Genomic DNA, 10271 nt, shown 5'->3' with positions numbered 1-10271 from the left:
CTCTGTGTCCATCACACACCATTTTACCCCCCTTCCAGGTACTTTTAACTATTTCAGCTCATTAAGCTGAATTAAAATTGAAAACAAATGGGGGAAAATAAGAAAAAGGGTTGAGCGGGGAATTACAACTAAGTTTAATGAAACAACAGTTGTAACATGACAAAAATAATCCAGGATGTATTCCCTGGTGGAATGCCATTCTGATTATTTTCGAGAAATCACACCAAAACTATTACAGTTACAAGTAATTAAATTTATTAGACCTCTGTATTCTTTATAGTCAGTTTTGGCCAATTTACAGCTTTTCTGGGGATTTTTTTTTTCTTTTTGGTTTAGACACAAAAAAAAAAAAAAAAAAAACCAAAAACAAACCATAAACCAGATATCACCAATACATCAACCCCCCCAACCTCGCCCCGTCACAGCCACCTAAAAAAGGGGGAGCCCTCGGCCCACCCAGCTGCAGTTTAGCCCATAAAAAGGGTCCGCGGCGACTCTGTACAAGGACCGAATGTTCCACCCAGCACTGTAAAAACCCCCCCGCGCCCCCCTGCCCAGTGTCACTCCCCCGGCTTGCAGGGGCCCTTTTCCTGCCGGGGCAGCTCCTGCTCCCGCAGCAGCCGCAGGTTCTCGGCTCGCAGCCTGTCCACCTCCCGCTCCAGCGCCTGCACCCGCGCCGGGTCCGCCGCCTCCCCCCCGGCTTTTTTGCTCTCCATCCTCAGCCGGTTGTTCTCCTCCTCCATGCGCGACAGGCACTTCTCCAGCTCCAGGTACTCCTTCACCAGCTCCTGCTTGCTCATGTTCTGCAGGCTCTCCACATGGTACCGCTCGTACGTCTCCGAGAAGTCCCTCTGCAGAAACTCGCTGCCGTCCCCCCCCATCCCGTCGCTGCCCCCGTCCTCGTCGGCCGCGTCGTCCAGGAAATCCTCCTCGCTCGTGTCGTCCGACTTGGCGGCCGCTCGCCGCGGGTACAGCCCGGTTTTCAGGTCGGGCTCCTCCTGGTCATGGTCCTCCATGAGGAACTGCGTGGTGTTGTAGGGAGCCACGGGCTGCCCCTTGGCGAACATCTCCGCTCGCAGCCGGGAGGCGCGGAGGCTCTGCCGCTCGTCGAACTGCTGCTTCTCCTCCCAGCTCAGCTTCGAGTACGGCTTCCAGCGCCGCTTCTTCTTCGACGGTCGCCGACGGTGCTTCTTCTTCACCGGCCACTCCTCGGTGCGTCCCACGGCCCGGTACCGCGGGCCCAGGCCGGGACGCCCCGCTCCACCCGCCGGTGGCCGCCCCTCGGCGCCGCCCGCCGCCGCCTCCGCCCCGGGGGGCGGCAGCCGCCCGGCATCGCCGTCCTCCGTCGGCGCCTCTCCGCGCTCGGGCTGCGGCTCGGGCTCGGACTGCGGCTCCGCCGGCGCCTCGGGCTCGGAGCGAAGCTCCGGTTCGCACTGGGGCTCCGGCCCCGGTTCGGCGGGCGCCGCGTCGGCCATAGCGCTGCTCTCGGCTACGCTCGCTGACGGGCGCTACCGGCGCCGCATGGGGCTGGCCCCGCTCAGGCCGCCCGGGACATGGCCCGGGGGAGGTTTAACGCCGCCGGGCCCGCCTCCCCGCGCGCACCGCACGCGCCGCCGCTCCCGACGCGATCCCACCCCACGGCCCAACCCGCGCCCGCCGCCGCCCGCTCCCGACTGCCTCTCCTCGGCCGCGGCCGCCCGCTTTATAGCCGCGCGCGCCCCGCCCCGCCCCGCGCAGGCGCCCTGCGCGCCCCGCCCCGCCGCGCGCCGGGACCCGCCCCCGCCGCGCGCCCCGCGCCGCCGCCACGGCCCCGAGCGCGCGGGCGGTGCCGCCTCGCGGCCAATCGGCGGGCGCGGGGGGCGTGCCGGCCCGCCGGGACACGCCCCTGGCCGTTGCAGCGACTGGCCGCCATTGGCCGGGATGGACGTCACTCGGGCGCAGCTCCACCAATCGCGAGGGGACGAGGGCGGGACCGGGCCGTACCACGCGGCGGGGGAGTCCCGGTGCGCGGGCCCGCGCGCGCCCCGCGACCTTCAGGCCCGCGCCGAGGGCAGCGCGCGCGCCCCCCCCGCGGCGGGGCTGTGGCACGGTCCGAAAAGAGTCCCCGCGCGGCGGAGGCGCCGCCGGCGGTGCCGCGGCCCGGGACCGGGGGGGTTGTACCGGGCCGGGCCGGGCCGTGCCGGGCCGGGCCGGGTTGGGCTGTGGGAGGCCCGGGAGGGGCTCCGGTGGTGCGCGGGCCCGGGGGGAAGGGGGCGAGTGGAAGGATCCCGGCGCTGTGCGGTGGTACTGCAGTTGGCGGAGGGAGATGTAAACAAACCGAAGCGGAAAGAAGTCCTTTCTTAAAGGCGCCGCGTCCCTTTAGCCGGGGCGGTGCGGAGCGGCGCTGCCGACGCCTGGGGGAGCGGGGGAGGGGCAAGGGGCAGGAGGGGGAGGGGGATGGGGGTCCCGGGCCTTGTGCTGGCCCCGGGCCCGGTCCCGCCACCCCCAGCCACGGTGGCGATGTCCCCTCGGGCCCCACGTTGGGGGGCGGGGGCTGGAGGGGTTTGGGGGCCCCGCTGGGGGACACGGGGCTGGGGGAGCCATGGACGGCCCTGGGGGCTGCCGGGGCTCCGTGTCTGGGGGGCAGCACAGGGGGACCGGGGCAGCCTCGCGGCCGGGCGGGGGCTCCGAGTCACCGCCTGCCACCGGCGGGGCCAACCTGCCCTGCCCGCACCGGGGTGGCACCGCCGGGCCCGGCCCGAGGAGCGCCCGGGGGTCCCCGGGAACAGCCAGCGGGACAGCCGGTGTGACACGGCCCGGCGGGGACACAGGCCGGGCACAGGCCGGGCCGCCTGCGCGGCCACACGGCCGGGAGGGGACCGGGCGGGGACAGGGGCCGGGCCGGGGCGTTTGGCCGCGGTGCCCTCCCCCGGCAGGGACGAGCAGCGGGGCTGGACCGAAAAGGCAGCTTTAATTGGGGCGGCTCGGTGGTGTCCCGGGCCCGCGGCTGTCCGTGCCCCGCGGGCCCGTGCCGGTGCCCGTGCCGGGAGCCCCGGCCCGCCGGGCCCGTGGCTGCTGAGGCGGTTCCCGCGTGGCTCCGTGGCTCGTGCGAAGCGGGTGGGCAGTGAGGGCGGCGGTGGCGGCGGTGCGGACGCGGTGGTCACCTCCGCCTGCCCTGCCAGCGGCGCAGCAGCCACTGCGTGACGAAGGGCCAGGTGGCCAGGAACAGCAGCGTGCGTGGGGACACGGCCAGGCGCCACCGGGACACGGCCTGCCCAGGGGACAGAGGTGTCACCGATGCCAGCAAACACCCGTCAGCCCTCTGCTGAAAGGAGCCGCCGCCATGCTCGGTGTCCTGGCACATCCCTCCTCCTCTGGAGATCACACCGCCGTCCCTGCGGCCGTGTCCCCACGGATGTCACCTGCTGCCCAGCTGGGGTCCTTTCCCTGACCTCCCCCAGCCGTGTCCCCACGCCCCCGTGGGCTGTCGGGTGGGCAGGGGGACAGCGGGGCCACCCCGCAGCATTTCTCCATCCCCAACTCACCTGTGGAGCAAGTGCCGGGCCGGGCTCTGTCCCAGCTGCCTCGCCCTGCAAGACAGGAGAGGGTTTGGGGTGCAGGCGGGGCTGGCACCCCCCTTCCAGCCCCTGTGCCCTGTTAGAGGGAGGGGATGGCCTGGAGAGTCCGTGTAGGGCTCCTGGGAGGATCAGAATGGTGCAGCGGGCCAGGACCCCAGGGGCAGTGGGAACGAGGGGAGCATTGGCAGCGAGGGCAGCAGCTCCACCGGGGCCGGCTCAGGGCACCACCAGCCTCGGCCCCGCCAGGCCGTGTCACACCAACCCCGCGGGTCCCCGGGCGTGGGCAGCCGTGTGGCAGGCCCGGAGCTGAGCCCCGCCGTCCCGGCCGGGCTCTGCGGTGCCCCGGCGCTGCCCCCGGCCATACCTGGGCAGCGCCGAGCGCCTCCAGCCGGCTCAGCCGCTCCCGTGCCCGCCGCAGCTCCTCCTGCAGCGCCCGCACCGCGCTGCCCACCTGCGCCTCCAGCTCTGCTGCCAGCTCGGGGCTGCTCCCGGGGTGCCCCCCGGCCGGCCGGACACCTGCGGGCACAGCGACGGGCACACGGGTGGCAGGGCGGGCACAGCACCACCCGAGGAGCCCCGGGGCTGGCACTGCCCACCCCGCAGGCGATGCCAGCCCAGCCTGGCAGCCCCAGCAGCACCCAGGCTGTCCCCAGGGCCACGCACCACTGTGGCACTCCAGTGTCGCAGAGGTGGCAGTGGGTGGCCAGCCCACCAACAGGGTGGGTGCTGTGATATGTGTGGGTCACCTGGTGAAGGTGCCACCACCGGGCAGGACACCCAGGGCCAGGGCAGCTCCTCCCCGACCACCCCTGGGCCCAGCAAAGGCCCCAGACCAGCCTGGCAGACACCTGGATACTCCAGGCAGTGAGCAGGACACAGGCAGGGACGCGCTGCCAGCCCTGGGGACAGCCCAGCTCGGCCTGGGGACAAGTTCACTGCCAAGGTCAAGCAGCCGGAAGGGAACAGTAGCAGGGGAAAGGGTGAGACACGTGGGCTGTGCCCAGGTGAGGCAATGGCACCAGTCCCACGGGTGAGGGTGGCAATGTCACCCCAGGGCAGCCCAGCACGTCTGGGGAGAGCACAGGGGGTGGCAGGAGGCTCCTCCCTGCACAGCTCAAGGCCTGGTGGTGCCCCGACACCAGCAGCAGTGCCGGTGACATCAGGTGAGTGGCACTGCTGTCCCCAAGGCCTCCAGGGCACAGGGCCCAGCTTCACCCCTGCCCTGCTGGGCAGAGCTCCCCCTTGGCACCACCCACACTCGAAGGCACGGCTGATGTAGCTGGACCGGGGGCAGGAGCTGGGCAGGAGAGCCAGGGACCTGCAGTGCCTGCCTGGCTGCTGAAGGGCCAGCACAGCATCCCCCAAATTCTGGCAGTTTGGTGCCACTGCAGCAAACAGGCAAAGGAAGGGCCGTGTGCTGGGGGACTAAAGCTGCTGAACTGCTTGGGGACCAGGGATGCAGAGACAAGACACTTGTGGCTTCCTTCAGCTGCTGATGGCCCAACCACAGGTGCTGGAGCCAAACTCAGTCCCCTGGGGCGGTGGCAGCCCCCAGCCCACCCCCCAGCGCAGCCCATGGGAGAGGGCAGCAGCAGGAAGGGGCGCAGGGACAAGCTCTGCACCCACCTCTCTCGGAGCCCAGGGCTGGCTCTGTGCTGCTGCTCCCCTCGGCTCTTCTGCCTTCGCCCCGCTCGCCCTGCCCAGCACTGTGGGGCTCTGGGGGCTCAGCCCCAGCCTGGACCCCCTTTGGGGTGAGCCCCCGCACCTGCCCGGCCTAGGAGACGGGAGAGAAGGGCCCTGAGACCCCCAGGGCAGGGAGGGCCATGCCAGGGCAGCAGTGGGGTCCTTCCCTTGTGGTGCATTCTTGGGCGTGGAGGGTGCGTGGGGCTGAGTGAAGATGAATCCCAGGGGTGACACCAGGCAGCATCTGGCTTGGGAGGTGACACCTCAGGGGAGTGAGTGCCCAGAGTTGAGGTGGCAAAAGAAGGAGGGCTTCCTTCAGACCCACCAGGCCTCACCATGGCACCTCAAGTGCCAAATGTGGCCCGTGGCAGCAGGGAGAAGTGGCAGGGGAACAATCCAGGTGGTGGCACCCATGTGGAGCTGCTGGTCTTGCCCAGCTCCACCAGCCCCCAGTGCCCCAGCAGAGCCTCATCACAGGGGTCGGGGGGCTAGGGAGGCTCCTCAGCATCCCTCAGTGACGGGGACCAGGCTCCAGGAGTGGCACGAAGCACAGGGAGGTGCAGGAGGGTGTCCCTGGGGGTTTCATGAGGCTCCCAGGCTGGTGGTGCTGTGCAGCATGGGCAGGGCAGGGGTGGCAAAGCCTCCAGCGCTTCCTCCGTTACCTTCTCCGGCTCCATCTGCTCCAGGGTGTCACAGAACGCGTCCCCCTCAGAGTCACTCGTCACCTGGCTCCCCTCTAGCGCCTCGGGGGCAGGAGCCAGCCCAGCCCCTGGAAGGGAAGCACAGGGCTGGGGCAGGGCTGTCTGGCTGTGTGGGGGCACAGCTGGAACAAGGGATATGCATGCCCAGGGCGAGGTGGGAGGGAAACTGAGGCACTGTGGGGGCAGAGGCAGCTCTGTTAACATGGCCATGAATCCAAGGACTGAATTCTCCCTTCTGCTGCCCACAGTGTCCCATTCGCACAACACGCAGGGCCCCTGGGGCAGCAGGGGCACAGGCAGGGACCCTGCCCAGCTCCCTGGCACTGCCAGCCCCAGCACTGGAGGCTGGCAGGGCTGGCACTCTGGCACTCGCTCCGTGACCATATTTGCTGCTGGGGGAAGGCTGCAGCGGCAGCGGGAGGAGGAACCTCCCTGCCCACCCCGGGGCACAGCCAGGGGCCCCTCGAGGGGGCCAGGGAGGGAAGGGGTGGCTGCACGAGGGGCTGGGAGAGAAAAGCCAGGGCTGAGGCAGCACCAGGGCTTGGCACTGTGAACCCCAGTGCCAAGGAGCTGAAAACGTGGCTTGAGCCACGGGAGAACATCCCCTCCTGGATCACAGACCTTCCAGGGTGATTTTCCCAGTCTATGGGGCAACAGCCTCCCCTTGTCCCTGCAGCTTAGCAGATCCTGGCCCCTCTGCACAGGCAGGAGTGAGGCAGAGCCAGCCCCACATGCCCAGGGTTACCCCAGTGAGGGCTGGACCCCGTGGCCCGGGCAGTGCCTGCAGCACCAGCAGGGCTGGGGCAGAGGTGCTGAAGCCAAGAGCTCCGTGGGTGATGGAGCCCCAGCCCAGCGCTGGGGGATCTCTGCCAGGCGCTGGCCCCACCAGGGACACCCACCTGGCCCGTGCTGCCCGTGCTGCTGCTGGCCAGGCTCGGTGGCCCTGGGGCTCCCCGGGGCCGGGCTGCTCGCGGGGCTGTCCTGGCTGGGCCCATCCTGCTGCCCCCGGCTCTCTGCACAGAGGGAAAGGCAGAGCAGGGTCACGCTGGGGCTCAGTCCTGCTGTCCTCGCTGTGCTGGCTCCCTGTGGCTGGGCTGGCCTGCCACACAGCTGGGGACATGCCAGTGGCAGGGAGCAGCAGCCTGTGCAGTGCCAGCAGCTGGCAGGGCAGGAGAGGAGCCAGGTGTGCTTGCTGACAGCCCAGGAACCCATGGGAGCTCACCAGGGGTCACCCTGTGCAGACCACCTTGCTCACCCAGGGGTGGCTGCGGTGTCCTTGTCCCCAAGCCCCTGGGGCAGCAGGCAGAGGGATCAGTGCTGGTGAGTGGCAGTGACAGTGCTGTCCCCTGGCAGTGCCCACGGCCCACCCACAGTAACAGAGCCCAGTGCAAGAGGCGTTGGCTGGAAGAGCCTTGTGTGGCCAGCAGCACCCTGAGAGGGCCCAGCGCTCCCCATCACCCTGTGGAGCCCACGGGGTTAATCCCAGCCAGATTTCCAGCAGCCCCCAGGACTTTGCTCCCTGCTCCTGGGCAGGCAGGTGTGTGGCAACGCTGCCCTGCTGCTCCTTCCCTCACCTCTCTGCTGTCCCCAGGCTGCCCTCGGCATCACAGGGGACCCATGGAGGGGGACAAGGCAGTTGTACTCCACAGAAGGGTAGTGCCAGGGCTGCCCTGCTCTGGATCCTCCCAAATTCTCCTCCCCATTCCCTAATCCTCCTCAGGGTGTGCTGCAGAGCGTGCACAGAGTGTGGCTCCCATCACCTCACACAGCACCTGGACAGAGTTGGCTCCAGCCACCACGTTCACAAGACTCTGGTGAAAGCCCCACTCACTGGAGACCTGTTGGGACCTGGATCCATCCATGGTTTGGGTTCCAGGTGCCTTTATAATGTGTTGTTTTTGTAAATAAACAAAACCAAAGCTGCCCAGACCCCCAGCTCTATGCCCAAAAGCTGCTGGAGGCACCTGCCATGCTCCACACTCTGAAATCCCCTTTCTGCTTCAGTTAAGAGCAACCCAAGCTGTGATTGCAGTGTCTGAAGGCGGGTTTGGGAGCCTTTAACACAAATGACTCAACACCTTGAGGAGCTCAGTGCTTTGCACCTCAGTTCCAGCCACCTCTGGCTCTTGTTCCTTGTTCCAGCAAGTTTAGATTTAAGTGACAATGTTACCTGTAAGTGACACTCCCAGTGGAGAGCGACACAGCTTTTACATTTCAGAGAAAAACTAAATCTGTCTTTTAAAGGGATTCGGCATCAAAATGGAGAACAAAGCACCTGGGTATCACAGGAGGGAGCGGCCACCCTGGGGCCAAGCCTTACAGACAACTGGTTTTGGCATCCCAGAAAATCCCATTTGGTTTTGGTTGGAAGGAGGGGGTGACAGACACAGGGCAGATGTTGGGGAGTGAGTGTGTTTGCCAGGGTTCTCCCAAAGCACTGACAGCTCACACACCCGACTGTGAATTCGCCCTAAACCCCTGTGCTGGGAGCTGATCCTTCCCCAGCCCCCCCTGCTCAGCAGTCAGACTCAGCCAGGCCAGCCCAGGCAGAGGCACAGGCACGGAAAGGGCTCGGAAAGCTCCTCTAGCCCAAACCGGTTCAAACAGTCCCGTTTCTCAAGCCCTGTTTCTCCACATGCCCTCCACGCAGGAGCTGCCCGGCCTGTCCAGATGTTCCCGGAGCCAAGGGAAGCAGAGCCCAGCAGGAGCTGATCCCTGCCCTTGCACACGGCCGAGGGCCACCGGGAGCCCAGAGCTCAAATTCTCACTCAAGGTTTTGTGGAGAGAAAGCCCAGAATGTGTCACACACAGGGACAGCAGTGTCACACACAGGGACAGTAGTGATACACACAGGGACAGTAGTGATACACACAGGGACACCGGTGTCACACACAGGGACAGCAGTGTCACACAGAGGGACAGCAGTGTCACACAGAGGGACAGCAGTGTCACACAGAGGGACACCGGTGTCACACACAGGGACAGCAGTGTCACACAGAGGGACAGCAGTGTCACACACAGGGACACCGGTCTGCCCCGGGAGCCCCTCGGCAGCAGCAGTGCCCGGAAGGGTCGCTGGGCTGTGGTGCGTGCACCCTGTGCCCGCTCAGGGACCGAAGTGGAGCCGGTGCCGGTGCCGGTGCCGGTGCCGGTGCCGGTGCCAGCGGGAGCGCCGTGCCGGGAGGGCGGCACCGAGGGCAGGGATGCGCCGGGCGCAGCCGGGGCCCCACTCACCCCCCTTCCTCTTGAAGAAGGACTCGGGGGGCCGGGGCATGTCGTGGATCACCTCGTAGAGCGGCTCGAAGTAGCGGAACATCTCCTCGGTGCTCTCGTCCATGGGCACGGTGTCGATGACCTGCGGAGGGCCGCGGCTGGACACGGGCACGGCGCCGCGCCCGGCCCGGCCCCGCCGCCCGCCCCGTTACCTTCTGGGCCACCTTCTTCATCTCCGCCACGTACGCGGCCATCGCCTCCTCCTTGGACATCGCGCCCAGGCTGTGCCAGGCGTCCCTGCGGGGCGCGGCCGTCAGCGGGGCCGGGGAACCGGGCCCGACCGCACCGGAACCGGGCCCCGCTCTTACCACTTGTAGCGGCCGATGGGGTCCCAGAAGCCGGGCCGGGGCCCCTGGCAGCGCCCCGCCGTCGCCTGCTTGTAGTAGCTGTAGAAGCGCAGCATCTCCTCGTACGAGGGCCGGTACGCACCTGCGGGACACGCTCAGCGGGGCGGCCGGCAGCGCGGCCGCCCGGCCCCGGTGCCGGCCCGTACTCACCGCTGCGCGGCAGCCCCTGGATCACCCGCACGGCGGCGCGGAACTGCGCCCCGCAGCGCGGCTCCTCCATGGCGGCACCGGCACCGGCCCGCGTCCCTCTCCGTGAGGGGCCGAGCGGGGCCAATCAGCGCCCGTCTTGCATCGGTCCCTCGGCGCCGCGCCCAATCAGCGCGCGGCTCCCGGAGCGGGTCCCGGCCCCCCTCGATCTCCCGGCGCCGAGCGCGGCGCGCGCGCCCCCTGCCGGCCCGACCGTGCGGAGCGCCGCCTGGCGGAGACGGGAGGGACTGCAGCGATGGAGACGGACAGGGACAGGGACAGGGACAGGGACAGGGACAGGGACAGGGACAGGGACAGGGACAGGGACAAAGGGACAGGGATGGGGACAGGGACAGGGACAGGGACAGGGACGGGGACGGGGACGGGGACAGGGACAGGGACAAAGGGACAGGGATGGGGACAGGGACAGGGACAGGGACAGGGACAGGGACAGGGACAGGGACAGGGACAGGGATGCGGATAGGGACAGGGACAGGGGCAGGGACAGGGACTGGGGGACAGGG

At 68.1% G+C, this 10271-nt stretch overlaps 2 protein-coding genes across 3 annotated transcripts; both read right to left on the bottom strand.

Moving 5' to 3' along the window:
- Window positions 1–232: 232 nt before the first annotated feature.
- On the bottom strand, window positions 233–1671 carry HEXIM1 (HEXIM P-TEFb complex subunit 1). The gene has a single exon (XM_085562076.1). The coding sequence runs from the start codon at window positions 1473–1475 to the stop codon at window positions 561–563; it is 915 nt and encodes a 304-aa protein (XP_085418202.1). The 5' UTR covers window positions 1476–1671; the 3' UTR covers window positions 233–560.
- A 218-nt stretch (window positions 1672–1889) lies between these two features.
- On the bottom strand, window positions 1890–9894 carry ACBD4 (acyl-CoA binding domain containing 4). 2 transcript variants are annotated; one of them, XM_085562072.1, is made up of 10 exons: window positions 9712–9892; window positions 9523–9643; window positions 9367–9451; window positions 9176–9296; window positions 6841–6954; window positions 5903–6009; window positions 5184–5331; window positions 3922–4073; window positions 3525–3569; window positions 1893–3250 (listed from the first exon to the last, which is right to left on the bottom strand). In XM_085562072.1, exons 1-10 carry the CDS (start codon window positions 9779–9781, stop codon window positions 3140–3142), a joined length of 1074 nt encoding a protein of 357 aa, XP_085418198.1. In that variant the 5' UTR covers window positions 9782–9892; the 3' UTR covers window positions 1893–3139. The 2 variants fall into 2 exon arrangements, with proteins under 2 accessions (XP_085418199.1, XP_085418198.1); XM_085562073.1 differs by lacking the exon at window positions 6841–6954 and having other exon boundaries at window positions 1890–3250; window positions 9712–9894.
- Window positions 9895–10271: the final 377 nt, after the last annotated feature.

Source organism: Lonchura striata, chromosome 27 (genome assembly GCF_050655825.1).
Source record: "Lonchura striata isolate lonStrDom1 chromosome 27, ASM5065582v1, whole genome shotgun sequence".
Lineage (NCBI taxonomy): Eukaryota > Metazoa > Chordata > Aves > Passeriformes > Estrildidae > Lonchura > Lonchura striata.
This window is presented reverse-complemented; position numbering and strand designations above follow the sequence as displayed.